At 49.2% G+C, this 15,618-nt stretch overlaps 1 protein-coding gene across 1 annotated transcript in view; it reads right to left on the minus strand.

The window, feature by feature from the left end:
* LOC144153047 (F-box DNA helicase 1-like) overlaps nt 1-15,618 on the minus strand; it is a 94,061-nt gene that overhangs the window by 17,092 nt on the left and 61,351 nt on the right. The window contains exon 14 of the mRNA XM_077684682.1: nt 3,252-3,394. Coding sequence (XP_077540808.1) covers nt 3,252-3,394 — 143 coding nt within the window. The remainder of the gene's footprint in view (nt 1-3,251; nt 3,395-15,618) is intronic.

The raw sequence follows: 15,618 nt of genomic DNA on the forward strand, positions 1-15,618 counted from the left end.
CAAAACGGGAGGGAGAAGTTATATGTCAGAGATATTTACCCCCATGAAAATCTAAAGCTGAGACAACATGTTTTTACTAGGGGTGTGCGAATATTCGAAAATTCGAATATTCGATTCGAATTTTTTGGTATTCGATTCGATTCGAACGACACTTTTATTGTTCGACATGGAGGAAGAAAAAGTTAGGAGACGGCTCTACCGGAGAAACGTGAAGCCTATACATAAAAAGTAAAATCGAAGTCGGCCCAGGCGTCACTGCACCACGCGACCCCACCGCGCCGCCGCCGCGAGCTCTTCAATTTCGTCTGCTCGAAACTACTCTGCTGCCCGTTGTCGCGAAGCCTGCTATATGTTGGTTTTTTCCCACGGCTTTTGTCTTTCGCACATACGCAGCACTCCTGCCCGCACGCGGGCATGAGATCACCGAGCAGACAAATGCAGGAAGGACGGGGAAAAGCTACCGCCAACCAAACACGAGAGATGCGCCGGAGTCGGAGACCGCCGCCGCCGCCGGCCCACCCGACCATGGAGGTCACGTGCTGGGCCGACGTCGGCGGCTTGAGAAAGGAAAACGGCGGAGGGAGCGGCGTCAACGGAGCTGGGCTTGCGAAGGCTAGCTGCATGACGTCATGCCGTCTCCTAAGTTTTTCTTCCTCCATGTTGTTCGAAATATTCGAACCACCCAAAACTAAAAAAAAAAAGAAAAAAAATTCAGAGCGTGTCTGTATCGGTGTTTATTTACAGTGGACTCTCGATTATACGATTCTGGGGGTGCGAATTTCGGGATGATACGAATTTCCGAATAGTCCCGGCTAAATTGCATCGTTTGCAATGGGAAAAATTTCGGCTGTTACGAACGGACCTGCGCGGCCTGGCGGAAGATACGAACGAGCCGGCGAGGCACCCGACTGCCGAGCGAGCAAGTGACGGCTCTCGCTCCCCTGTTTGTCACTCTTTCTACAGAAACGGCCGGGCTGTTGTTTTCTGCTCGCGAAAACGCTCTGCGCACGCCCAACGCGCTGACACCGCCGCGAAACCACCCCCACGCTGCGCGCGGCGCGGCCGGCGGCGTCAACATGGCGTCGGCTCGAGCCGCGCAGTGGCGCGGGCGCTCGTGCGACCGCTTCTAACCGCTCTTTAAAATGCGACTCAAGGGAGACACGAAGTTGCTTGTGCGGTAAAGGAGCTGATAATGCATGCGAAAACGGTACTATAAAACATCATCCGCGCTGCTAGTGAAAGCGCCCATAAAATATTTGCCGGGGTGCTAAGCCTAACCATCTCCGGCGGAGCCAAGCCGGCTGTCTCGATCTCATCGCAAGTAGTCAGGCTCCTCCATTCTGCCGCGCGCGTCGTGCGTCATTTTCTGACCGAGGTAGGCACTACCGCAGGCGCGAAATCGTCGATGTGGGCGTGAAAATACAGCGCTCGCAGAGCCGAGGCGAGCGAATCGCGCGCAAAAACGCACCATGCGGTTCACGCTTGGCTATTGCGGCGCGTAGCGAGCTTGGGCACAGCGAGCGAGGAGACGAGCGCGAAGCCAGGCGAAGCTTTACGTGCTCCAGAAAGGAATGCTTTGCGACACGGGGGTTAAAAAAAGCAGAAAAAATCACGAATTTCTTCACGCGAAAGTAGAAAAATAAATAAACGAAAACTTTTTTCAGCGCTAAATTTTTTGGTCTGTGTTGGTTCATACGAATTTCGGATGATACGAATATTTTTCGCAGTCCCGCGAGATTAGTATCATCAAGATTTTACTGTATCAGCGCGCGGCAATGTGCACGGGCTCGAGCATGCCAGCTACTAGTGTCTCAAGTGAGCGGCTGTTTTCGGTATCTGGTAAAGTGGTGACGAGCAGGAGGTTGTCACTGCTCCCCGAACATGTCGAGCAGTTAACCTTTCTCCATGTTAACATTTAAGTGAGTGCAGACCTTAACCTGTTCAGTGCAATGGTATTGTGTATTTCCTAATTTTACTTTGTGTGATTTGTTGTGCAATAAAGTTGCAGTTTTTGTGTCTCTAGATGGTGAAAACATTAATTTTACAAAAAACAATAAGTATTCGTATTCGAAAAATATTCGATTCGATTCGAACCTTGTTTTTATTATTCGAATTCGCTTCGAAATTAAAAAATTGATATTCGCACACCCCTAGTTTTTACCCTTCCCATAGCGTCTGGTGTAGCAGTAAAGGCTCATTTTCGGTACAGAATACATTGATGTTCAAGTTGACGGCCCCTGTTAGAGAGAAGCCATGAGACGGCACACAGGTTTTCCTCACACAGGACATAAAATATTCACCGCTCTGATGATAACTGCTCTAATGAACAATGCACTTGCTACATGTACAAAAAAAAAAAAAAAAGAACATCTAAAACCACGTTTCCAGTGTTGCCGGTGGCCTTTGCCGACGTTCTTTGGTGTTTTCCCCTTAACCGAAGACTATCAGTACAGCCTAACCCACTTATAACATACTAAAGTGCCACAAAAAAGCCATTGTTGTAAGCAGTAATTGTTATAGTAGCAGGGTTGGCCAGAAAAAAGTACTTTTGTAAGCGTTTAGGGATTAGAAGAAGCAAATCCTTGACTCTTTCTTTTTTTTTTTTAATGATTGGCAGATAGCATGTTACTAAAGTGGCGTTATTTTCTGCCTTTTTTAACATCGGTAATCAACACTAGCCTTTACCCCACCGTAGCTTTATTTTAATCTGGACAGTGTAGAAGAGCTGCCACACCTTGCCTCTCTTACTGCCTGGTGGGCCAGCAGACAGCAGGAGATAAAAGGGGCGGGTCAGAAGGTCTGCTTCTACAGGGATAGCAAGGTTACATAAAAGGCACCAAGTTTTTCTCAGTGTTGGAAAGATAGAAGATGCCGCAACTTGTTTCACGCTTTAAAAAAGCCACACTTGGTTACACAATATGCACCCATGATCTCTCACAGATCTCCAAATAGTATACATTACGTAGGCTCATACCGTCAGGCTCAATTGTTATAACCAATAATAAGGAGAATTCCCATTGTTATAAGCGGTTTATTTTACCATATAACCTATAGCAAAGTTAATGGTGCCACGAATGTTCCGTTATATCCAATATATTGTTCAACAGGTATTGTTATAAATGGTTGGAATGTATTACGTACAAAACGCAACAGTGGGTGGTGCGCAGCGTAACCAAGATGACAGTGCCCCCCAAACTGTTGTGCCTTTGTAGCCTGCGTGTCAAGAAGGAGCTTGAAAAAGAAGGACTTGCCCCGACAAAGGCCCCGTTGACGTGGCTGAGGCCATACTCCACGTGGCCGCCGTTGCAGACGATTTCGACGGCCATGTTGAAGAGCGTCAGGTTGGAGCGGGCAATAATGGCCACCTGGCCGGAGGTCGACCCCAGAATTGTCCCTGCAAAGAGGAGGAGAACCCCCAGGATCCAATGACGTCCATCTCGAACGGATTAAAGTAGCTGACGTTCAGGCTCACACAAAGCTCACTAGCATGTGCATTGTATGGGTACAAGTAGCCTCATCAGCTCCCAAGGGATGACAGATGGAGCTGTTTAAGCTTGACCTAAATCCAATGGCGTACGGAGGGGAAAAAAAGAAACAAGCCGTTTGCGGTGCTTTTCGGCAAAGAGAGAGAACGCGCGTGAGCAAAGGGCAAAAAGCACACACTAGCCTCTCAGCCTAGCCTCCCAGAAGGGCTCAACTCTAGTTGGGCCCAGCTTCCAGTAGTGTGGAGAGCTAGCCTCGAAGACATAGCGATGTGATTTTGTTGAGCCATTTTGGAGCAGTTTTTGGAGCAGCCAGAAGCAATATGATTCCGAAAATATTGCTAGAGGGGGGGGGGGGGGGGGGGGGGGGGAAATAAAATATATCAGCGCTCTTCTTGCAAGCCTTCCAAAAGCATTTCATGTCAGTTGGCTACACAACGAGAACAGCCCGGTCGTCCCGTAGTCTCCTGGACTGAGGGACCACTCCCAGATCACCAGGTTCAAAATAAAGTTTTCCTCCTCCTCCTCTTTCAAGGGCCCAATTTTCTAAAGTGGTGGACATCATCTTTCAAATAACGTGGCATTGATGTGAGACGTAGTATGTGTTCCCTGGTTTGGTACGCCTTTGGGTGAGAACTGGAGCAGCCATGCTTGAACATGGCACTAGCATGAGGGTAGCTCCACGGTTCCGCTGACACCTCCCTAACCATAACTGTCGCGAGGTTTAATCAATAGCAACTTGGACAGCTTGGCATGCTCGTAGTACGACGAAGTTCATCCGGTTCGTAGAGCCAAAGAATTCCCGTGCACCCGCCGTGCACTTCATGTGACATGACCAAATGCTGCCCACAAAACAACACGCGTTGTGCAAACGAAGCAAACGGACAAATTTCGTCTTTTTCCCTTTCCTGCTAGCAACCCTTTGCATGCCCTCTCCATCTAGACCCATCGGAGAATGCGAATAACGTACTCATGAATAGAAGGAAATCGTGAGCGGCCGCTTCTGTGAGCCGCCATGTTTGTTTTCATAGCGCACGGTAGTGGCCGCTGCCGGCAGCTTCGATTGTTGTGATCTCGCAGCGAATGTTTTCTCATAATTGGAAGTAAAGTTTCCTGCTCAACCCACAGCATAGTTATTACGCGTGCTTACATAGAAGCTTCTCCTTTATAACATTTACTGCGCGTACCACCACGAGCGAACGGCTCTCAGGGGGCATTGATCATTCATGGAAGAGCCGCCGTAAGGGGGGGTATTGGTAATGGACCTCTCCCTGCATGTAAACACCGTGACGTCACGAAGTGCACGTGTGCTACGGGTGGCGCCTGCTGGCGGCCGCGAAGTGCAGCGGTGGTTGGCAGAACGCGCCTGCGCCGAGGGCCCGGCCTGGCCGCGCGGCGCCTGAAAGGAACGATTTGCCGTTGGTTCGGGCCGTCACTGGCCGCCTACATTGCAGGTGCGGGTCTAGCTATCCTAGCTGCGGTCACCGCCCATCCATGCAGCTTTCTGCATCTACAACTGCAACACTTTTGTATACCGTACGGTCGACTGACAAGTGATGCTTTCGGATAATCAGAGCGCGACAGAACAGCTTAAACGTGGCATTCTGAAGGTTGGTGCTGTTGTGACGCATTCCATGATTGTTTTTTTAAGATTCTTTGTGTTCAGGCACATACCGAGGAAAGCTCATTCATTGTTGCTTTCGAGGTCCACTTAAGCTGAGCGCGGTGTGCCTCAGGCAGCGTATACGCTCCCTGTTCTTGGCCTCTTTGCGTCGCCCGGAGACAATGGCGTACACGCACGATTTCATGTCGGGGGGAAAAGGGAAAGGTAAAGCATGAAATTATTAAAAAGTAAAATAAGCAGTAACGAAACAAAAATATAAACAGCAAAAGCCAAAAATTATTCAAATAAAAATATCGCGATGATGTCGTGCTCTACGTAATCGACCAATTGTTTTGTTACCTTTTCTCCCAGTGAAATCGCGAAAGTGTTCATCGTCATTGGGAGAGTCAGAGCAGCTTGTGAGAGTTAGACAGTGGCACTGAAATAATTATCGGTAGTCATTATTTCATGATAGTTAATTAGTGTCCTTGTACGCCCGCTGCATACTCCAGCGTCGGGAGGCCGCAACAAAATAATGCATTCACCGAGTCCGTTCGCTTAGGGAAAACATTTTTCGAGTTACGTGAGCGGCCCATCTCGCACCGAAGGCACGATGCCACATGTGAGCATGGCAAGCATCTCTGTTTTGTCGCATCCTCAAGGCAAAACATAATTGATGAACGTATAAAAATTTATTGCACTTACAAGCAATGAATTTCGTTCGTCTTGAACAGATCCCCCATACGACTAAACTTGTCGTGGTCGATCTGGCAGCAGGCGGCTATCGCGGATCCCTCGTCGAAATATTTATTTCGCGTCGCCTAAGCAGCGTTAGGTATTCATTGTCTTTTTAATACAATATTCTACCTCGCCAAACATGACAATATTTCGCAGCAAGAAAATTTCCCTCTGCCCCCCACCCCCGGCACTACTTCACTGGACCAAATTTCTGCTGGTGTTGCATGATAGCAGATGGTTGACAAACAACATCATCGTTTCATGGCACGAATCAGCGCGGACTGCCAATGTAGACGGTATGACTGCGCTTTGAAGAACAGCAGAAGTTCGAGAATGGGAAATGTTGCTATGATTAAGAGCAGACCATGTCGCTGTTTTGGCTGTCAGCCTCTTCGGAACATTGCGCGCATCCACAATACACGCCGAATTTACCTCTGTGGGGACTCCAAAAAGTCTGATGCCGCTGATTTTGCTCGCAAAATTTCGGTAGCCGAGAGCACAGCAGCCCACCGGCATCAGAAAAGCCAACACGTAAACAAAAACGCGCGTCTAATGCAGCCTCCCTGCATACATGCGCGCGCCGGTCCGAATGTTTTGCCAACCACCCTCCCGGCCACACCTAGCACGTGCGCTCGCCGTGACGTCCCGGCCGCCGCGTGACGTACCCCGGGAGAGGTCCATTGGACGGAACAGCTTCTCTCTCAGCACTCGTTTACAGCAGCGTTCAAACGGGCTGTTTCTGTGCTCGTAATTTTTTTTTTTGAGAGATGCAATTTCGGGGGGGTCGACCTACATTCGAGTCGACTTACAATCGTGTAAATACGGTAGTTGCGAAAGTACACGTAAACATACAAGTACCGATGCGTTTTGCTGTTGGTACTGCGCGTACTATGCTGTTTTAGCTGCACAGCACTGCGGCGCTTTGGAGTTGTCTCAGACGACACTGGCCGATTGACACAAGCAACGGCGTCTTATGGGACCATATTTGTCGAGCGAGCACCATGTTTCACGAAATTATTATTTTTGCCCTGAACCAAAACAGGCTAGGTACAAATACGGTCAAAAACAAAGCAAGGGCTGAAAACAACCTGCTGCAGTGCGGTGGCACCATCTAGGTTGACTAACAGCAAACAGGTCTCCGCTTCACACCAAGTTTAGCTTGAAGACCCGTTCTTATGATGTCATTGCACATATTGTCAAAACACAGAATTTGGTGGGAGAATCAAAATTTAAAGGAGTACTGACACCAAATTTTGACGCCTAAAAAATGATATAATTGGCTTCAGTAGTTTGTACAGATGCCTCACAGAAATTTTTGCAGCAATCCGAGGCCGGAATCACATCGAAAATCGATTTTGATTGTCCCGGCCGCGAGCTTCCACAAATCGGCAGCACTAGCGAAATCGCTTTCGGCGTGACGAAACATCGGCCCTGTTACGAATCGGCCAGCAACACGTGTTTTCCCGCATCAACGACCATGTGCGCCCGCGTGTCGGTGAATCGTACTTTCGTGTCTCGCTATGCCGGGTCAGTCACCTCGCTTTGCAATGTGCCTCCGGCGGCTGCCAGCGCCACACCCTTCAGGCACCTGCGCGTCGGAGAATCCAGCCTTGACCTTCCCGGCTCAGACGTTTCGCTATCGGCACGATCAGCAGTTGATAGCGCGACCCCGGCACCTTTCAAGGACACTCTCTCCCCCCCCTCTCGGACGCCATGTGGGACGAAGCCATGGGTGACTCACTAACTAGGGACAGAGTGTGTGCGTGTCTGTGATTTCGTGGCGTGTTACTCTTGGGGGCGTTTTTTGGGTATAAAAGAAGCAGCACAAACGCTGATATTCATTCCTGTCTGAGCAGCGAATCCATGCGGTCGCTCTGCTCTAGTCCTGTATTGTAACCTCGCCCGTCAGGGCATTGTACGTTTTTTTTGGCTTCGGCTCACCTCTCGCTATGAAGTAAACAGTTACGTTATCCTACTGCTCTGGACTTCTTCACGGCTGCAACACCGGCTGGCCGCTCGCTTCATACACGCTACCCATCGTATGTTGGAGGCCACGGAGTAAGGATCGGGTGCCCCCGCTCGGTCGCAACAACTGGTTGGCAGCGGTCGGATGACAACTTCGTGACACCTGGAGCCAGCGGTGCGAGACCCAACACCACGGACGTCAAGGCGGCTTCGGACTTCGCAGTATTCACGGCGGTCAAGGGTGAGTGCGGGACTTTTCTTCACTAGGTTTTACCAGGCTTCTGAGAATAGCTGGTAGGGCGTCTGTTTTTGTCGCGTGGGTTATTCGCGCAAAACATTTTTGGAACAGTGGGAAAGCAGTACTCTAGACCGGCCATGAATTTGAAGGCGTTGAAAAAACCGCAGTTGTTGGAGCTTGCAAAAGAGTTGCGCTTGGATGTTACGGACGCGCTGAGAAAGCCAGAGCTGATACAGGCTATACTCGCTGTTGGGGCTGACGATGACGAGCTGTCAGAGTGCATTGAGCTGATCAATGACAGGGAGGCCGCTAAGCGTCAGGCTGCAGAGGCTGAGCGCCAGCGTGAGGAACGCGAGGATAAAAAGCGAGAACAGGAGCGACAGCATGATCTAGAAATGAAACGTCTTGACATCGAGGCATCTCGATCTAGACGTCAGAGTGGCAGCAGCGTGCAGTTTGCGGCGACTGAGCGACCTACGTTGCGAATGTGTGACCTAATGCGACCCTACAAGGTAGGAGAAGACATCGGTCTTTTTTTGGTCAACTTCGAGCGTGCGTGTGAGAGGGCCCAGTTTAGCCGAGACTCATGGCCGCAAAAGCTGCTTACGCTTTTGCCAGGTGAGGCATCCGACGTGATGGCCCGCTTGCCAAAGGAGGAGGCGGAGGACTACCAAAAAGTCAAGTCGAGCCTCCTGCGTAAGTACAGGCTGTCAGCAGAGGCGTTTCGCCAGAAGTTCCGTGAAGCCGAGAAAGCTAGAGGCGAGTCGTACTCGGAGTTCGCCTACAAGCTTAAGGCAAATATGGAAGAGTGGCTCAAAGAGGCAGAAGCTTTCGGAGAGCACGACAAAGTAGTTGAGTGCTTCGGTCTTGAGCAGTTTTACCGCCGACTACCGGAGAACCTGAGACTCTGGGTGCAAGATAGGCCAGGGGTAAAAACTGTGGATCAGGCAGCTCAACTAGCCGACGAGTTCGTCACACGTCGAGGTACGCAGGGCCCGAAAGACGGCCAAAAAGAGTTCAGGCCGAGGCCTGATAAGCCAGGGCCGAAAGGCAGAGCTCCCCGGGAAGGCGGTGGGGCAAGGGAAGTCGTTTTCGTGGATAGAGAAACTGGCCACGATAACGAAGAGAGAGCAGCAGACGCTGCGGAGCAGCGTAGAAAGAAAGCTTTCGAGGCGCGCAGACAGGCTGCATGTTACAACTGCGGCGAGACGGGACATTTTGCTGCCAGTTGTAAGAAGGGAAAACTAGTCTTTCACGTACTAGATCAGAGTGAGGACAGCAGGCAGTTTCTAGAGCCCTACGTACGGGAGCTAGTCGTCAATGGTAAACCGTGCCGAGTTCTTCGTGACTCCGCGGCGACGGTAGACATGGTCCACCCTTCGTACGTTGAACCGGATCAGCTAACAGGGAAGTATGTTTGGGTGAAGCCAGCCGTAGGTGCACGAAACGTTCGTCTGCCGATTGCTAAGGTCAGCATCAAAGGTCCGTTTGGTGAACTTCTGACGCAGGCAGCAGTATCCCCACAACTACTTCCGGAGTACAGTCGAATCCCGCTACAACGAAATTGACGGGACGTGCGAAAAATTTCGTTGAAACGAAAATTCGTTGAGGCGAAATCTGCCCTAACACACCACGGAAAGGCCAGAAAAATAGCCCCGTACGTTTCCGCAACATTGGCAGCATAATACAATGTTTAGAAAAAGGAGTGACGCGCAAGAACTCATGTTTATTTGGATAACAAACATACCAATGGTTGTCTGTTTTTTCACCACCCAAAGAACGTGTTACGGAGGGGGGTGAAGATATGCAGGCGCAAAACGTATCGCTGTACAACAAGGCGTGCCCACCGAGCTGATTACTTGCAGATAACTGCTAGGCAGTCGGAAGCCCCCCTCTCGCTTGTGGCAGGAGCAGTGCCATTATCTTATCCTCCGACAGGGCACGGCAGCTACTGACCTTGGCAGGCAAGACGCGCGCGCTTGCATTTAACATGACCGCACGCCCGCGACAAAGATAGGATGACTAGGCTTCAAGACCAAACACGCAAACATGATTTTTGCTCTTGGCTATGAAGAACAGGGTGTCGAACCGGAACCGGAACCGAACCGAAAACCGGAACCGAACCCGAATTTTTGCCCGGAACCGGAACTGAACCGGAACCATATTTTTTCCGCCATTTTGGAACTGAACCCGAACCGGAACAAATCGAAGGAACCGTTCCGAACCGGTTCCGGGGCCTCAAAAATGTGATTTCTAGTTTTCAATTTCGGTACCCTACCTTGCGTCTGAAGATATTTTGCCACTCGCCAGACATCACCATGAAATATTTTGCGTAGTCTGCAGTTCCCAAGGCCCACCATGTTCTCTTCTAATTATTGTCCTCAATTTAATGTAAAGTTGTCCGTATATACTATCAGTTTGCGTTAGGTACTGCCCATCTCTCCCAATTATCTTTTACATTTAGCATAACTTAGTTACAACACATATTACGAGGCAACATATCATGGAATATTCTTCATGGTTTCTATCTACATGGTGTTTAAAATCGTGTAAAATTTTCAATGTGTAGTTACTTCGCATGCATCCGTGTCCGCTTGTGGAGGCCTTCAGGGACACCATCACCAATAAATCCATATCTTCCACTCATTCTAGTTTGAATGGGAAATTATATCCAACAGCACTGAAACACTAACACTCGCAGTTCTCAAAATCAACGTCACTTTTTCTTGTATACAGTGCCGTTGTGTCCTTTGGTTACTGCTCTAAGAGAACATGAGATATAAAAAATGGGGAATCCTAATTTCCACACTTTTAAAGTATATTTGATAGCATCTTCATGTTATATTGAATCTGCTCAACCTTAAACTTAAGAGGCGGATGGATTGAAGTCGATTAGTGCGGGTTAGCGGGTAGACTGGAGTGAATTAGTTAGGTGAGTGAATGAGCTAATGTGAATTAGTGGGACTGGTGTGTTAATTTGGATTAAAGGAATTAGCGGGTCAGTTAAGGCGGATTCGATGGTCGGACGAAACATGATTTTGTCACATGGCCAAAGACGACGCAGTTGTCTTCAAGGAAAACAAGTTTATTGGAGCGAACTTGTGCTCCCCTAACAACTCAAAAGAATACAGAGGCGCCGAAGCAGAAGTCAACAAATTGACTTGCGAAGGCGAGGATCGTCGAAAGGAATGCCGCGATGTCTGCTCTGCAGGCTTCTATCTTTCGGTGCGAGTGTTTCTGGAACCGTCGATTTACATCCAGAACATTGTAGATCAGAGAAGATTATTCTGGGCTAGTGACGTTAAGATGAAACAGTCTGCTTATCTGAATGAGATAGCCCTTGCGGCAAAAAAAAAATAAAGAATGGAAGACGCGCTTCGTTTGGAACGCAAATAACACATCCGGGTGTGGTCCGGCAGTAAAAACAAAGAATAAATAAACAAACCCATGCATGGTTCGCGGCAATATCTTTTGGGTCCTTGGCATTTGGAAATTTTGCAGCGTTCTCCTTCTCGACCAATCAGGAAATTTTGTCAGGCACAAAGTAGCCACAGTTATATGACGACCTTCTGAAAGCTATAAAAGGTCTTTCTTTATGCCCGTATTGCGCTGTTATGTTGTTTCTATATTAAAATTGACATCTCGCACTAAAGTTAATAACTAATTGCTTAATGCATATTTTATATTCATCAAAGGGTTTTCAAAACGTGTGTATATATGAGGGGGGACAGTTGGAAAGAAACTAAACTGTAAGAAAAAAAGGGAGGAACGATCAACTGGTTTGGTGCAAGAGACGCCCGATAGCATTCTTCAATACCTTCTCTTTCTTTGTGTTACCATTCTGCAGCCTCCCACAGGTGTAGCATCTCAACCACCGAACACAGCCCCCTCTAAGCTGAGGAAGCGGCGATAGCACGTGCGCTTAGCCAAAGCGGCGCCAAAACTCTCATAACAGACTGTTAGCAGGCGTGGCCCAACTTTGCCAACGGCCGATTGCATGCTACAACACTTCCGATGATCAATCAGAGGCCACCAACGAGACCAGTCACGATTGTATGGGCACCAGCTCATACTGATATCCCCGGCAAACAAGATCACCAACCTCGTGGGTCGAGATTTGACTCGCTTAGCCAGGGCTGATGAAGCCCGTCCCGAGTGCATGCATCCTGCAGTCAGAGACCAGGAAGTTACTCAGCACTATGGCCTCTTCCATAGAACGTATTCCTCCACGCACAAATCCCTACCGATTAACCAGGAAAGATTACTCCGCACCCTGTGGGCATACCACAACACCAGACTTCACCTCTTTGGCAGGACACAACTCTCTCCATTTCGTTGCTTCTATGGAGAGCCTCGGAACCTCATACGCATAGTAGGCGGCTGCGACAAGTGTGCCGTAGATCCATCCAACCTCCACGTTTCCATAGAGAATTGGGAGACAGCCATGGCCAGCTCCGGCCTGGAAGATCAGTTGCTCTTGGTGGAAACGGCTGTCGATTCAGCCCCCTCGATTGAGGACGCCTCTGTGAAACTTTGCCTCAATTTAATTAAACTTCATTCTCTCTCTCTCTCTCTCTCTCTCTTTGTCCAAGTGATCATTACTGCTGCTTGTGACTTCACTTGGCTATCATTTTTCCTAGATCCCAATCGCTATCACCGGTCGCTGAAGGGCCATTAGCAAGTTCCTATCTCCGCTGGTTCCCTATCCAATGCCGTCATATCTATACATGCCGTCTAATGAGTCTTTATAGCCATTCTTTCTTTCTAACTGCTCTCTTAGCAGATAAAAGATGAGCAGAAGGAAATTTCTCTAAATGCCACCTGCCACGCTTGGCAGTCGGCGCCACATACTCGCCACACTACCATACAAAGCATTTTGCAGGTACAGTTAAAGGAGCTTCAACACTTTAGATAAACACGCAGCGGTGGCTCAGTGGCTGAGGCGTTGCGCTGCTGAGCCCACAGACGCGGGTTCGATTCCCAGCCGTGGCGGCCGCTTTTCTGATGGAAGTGAAAAGCGAAAACGTCCGTCTGTCCGAAATTTCGGCGCATGTAAAGATCCCCAGGGGGTCAAAATTAATCCGAAGCCCTTCACTATGACGCACCTCGTCGTAGGCGTTGCATCGGCGCGTTAAATAAATAAATAAATAAATAAATAAATAAATAAATAAACACTTTCGATAAATGCTTTCACTCTTCTTCGCATTTGGAAGCACTGCGAAAACTACAGCTATTGCCAGCACAGAGCAACAGTGCGTGATATGCTCGTCGCTGCGGATACACCTTCCGTTTCTGCTTCGCTTTTGTGGCTTTTTTTAAGTGGCTATCAAATGCGTTCTATTCTGCAACTTAAGGAAAGCCGGCTAACAGCCGCTACACCGCTGTAATGACGTTATTCAGCGGTCGAAGAACGGGAAGACCGGGAAGGAGAGAAAAATATTTTCAGCAAGTTTCTATGTTGTCTGACGAGAAGAGAGCAGTGATTTTTGGCTGAGGCACCTTGCGACCCCGTAATCTAATGTGTTGGTTGACTACTTTCTGCAAGCACTCAAGATTTAGAAAAAAGTTGAAAAAAGTGTTGCAGGGTCGCTTTAGTTCGGCGAAGACAAAATATTTGGACAAACAAACCTTCATTATTACTTTGTTTTTATGCCGACTTGATAAGGAAACGATGATGATGATGAATACATCTTTATTTGTCAAGCTGGTGCAGATGTTAGGGCACCCGCCCGGTGGGGGGCTTCCCTATTCCAGGATACCCTGATCTCGGCTGGCGGTCCAAAAACGAGCACAAAAAATTAACAGAAAAAAACACGCCTACTTTTTTTTTCTTCGAACCCGTTTGAACCCGTTTGAACCGGTTCGAACCGGTTCGAACCGGAACGGAATGGTGCTCTGGAACCGAACCCGAAAGTCTTGAACCCGAACCCGAACCGAACCCCAAAAAATTCCGGTTCGACACCCTGATGAAGAATGGTAGAAGGAAAACGGCATGGACAGCTGCTCACAACGCATACATGACGGCACCGCGCCAGCAGCGGAGCACATTCATGCAATTTCAACTGGATACGGATTGGCTGTAGCTCTGGGGCTCCGCCTTGGCGAAGCGGGCCTGCGCCTCGTGTAAAGACGGCCAGCCACATCGTTATCACCATCAAGCAATGGCGTGCGCCTATGAGTTATTTGTTTTGTTTTGGGTGGCGGTGTGGTCGCAACGCGCATGTTTTCGGTGAAACTAAGCGTCCTGAATGTATAAAAAGTTACAGATAGCTGGCGCTATGCTTATTTTATTGAAAAATAATTGTTCGAACCCAGCCCAAATCATCTAAACTTTCGTTGAAGCGAAAGCAAGCCAGACAAATGGTTCGTTGTGGCGAGGACTTTGTTGCATTGACTTTTATGGCTAGCTGACGGGGAATTGGAAATATTTCGTTGAAGCGGAAATTTCGTTGAAGCGGCGTTCGTTGTAGCGGGGTTCGACTGTACAAGTACCTATTCTCGAACAGGTCGGATCAGCTGTTAAGGGAAAAGGGGTACAATTTTGAGAAACTGCCGAGGAAAGAACCAGCTGAGCTCGCTGCGAAGAGCTCGAGTAACGATAGGGTCGCCACCTCTGTGAGGAATGGCGAAACTCAGACAGAAAGCGATGATTGGGCATTTCCAGAGGCTCGCGACGGAGGGCAGCGTAAGTACACTGTGTGTAAGGCCCCTACGGTGAGTGGAGATGTTTCGTCGCCATGTTCAAAGTGCGCTATATCACGGGAGGCCTTGAAAACGGTTGTCGACCCAAATGCGCGCAGTTCGCGGGCAACTGAGCCGTCTTTTGAGACAGGGCAGCCTAGGTGTAGTGTGGTTCTGGCAGGAAGGAAGGAAAACGGAAACACGCTTCGGTCTTCGCGTGCCGAGGTTGTCGCTGAAAGCGCGAGGGACGACGAGGTAGTGACTGTTGGGAACTGCAAGGTGTCTAATGGGCTCGTCATGCCCGTTTCACTCGCAGCTGATGCTCCCGTCGTTAGGACAACATCAGCTCAGCTAGTTGAGGTTCCGGTGTCGCCTGTGGCTGAACCGAAGTCGGGAACCGACCAGCCTAGAGGAGATAACGCAAACGCGTTCCGGCGTTTGCTTGCCGAACGCGTTCGTAAAAAGGCGAGCAACGAGGAGGTAGCAAAAACTTCAGCGCGTAATTGTGGCGCGGGTTTCAGTGCGAGCAAAGCCGTGAGCTCGCATCGCGCCGAGGGAACGCCGCCTAGAAGCAGTGCGCGCATAACGTACGAACGGGGGAAAATCCCGCTCGCTCCTCCGCGCGCTCGACCTTTGTTGAACAAGACGACCGGTGTCATTTCACACGGTCACAGCAGCGTTGAGAGAACGGCTGCAACTAAAGTGCGATACAGAAAGGGAAAAGCTCAAGGCATTGACGAGAGCTCAAATCACAGCTCTCGGCGCGAGAAGTGGCCTGTTGACGCCTGACTTTCTCAAATTTCTTTGTTTTTCCTGAAGCAGGTTTCGCCTTTATGATTACGTTTTTTTTTTGTGTGTGTATGGGACATTTCCAATCACGCGAAATGTCACCTTTCAAGTTTGTGCACTTG

The sequence above is a fragment of the Haemaphysalis longicornis genome, unplaced genomic scaffold (genome assembly GCF_048455015.1).
Source record: "Haemaphysalis longicornis isolate Haplotype H1 unplaced genomic scaffold, Haemaphysalis longicornis Haplotype H1 scaffold_9, whole genome shotgun sequence".
NCBI lineage: Eukaryota > Metazoa > Arthropoda > Arachnida > Ixodida > Ixodidae > Haemaphysalis > Haemaphysalis longicornis.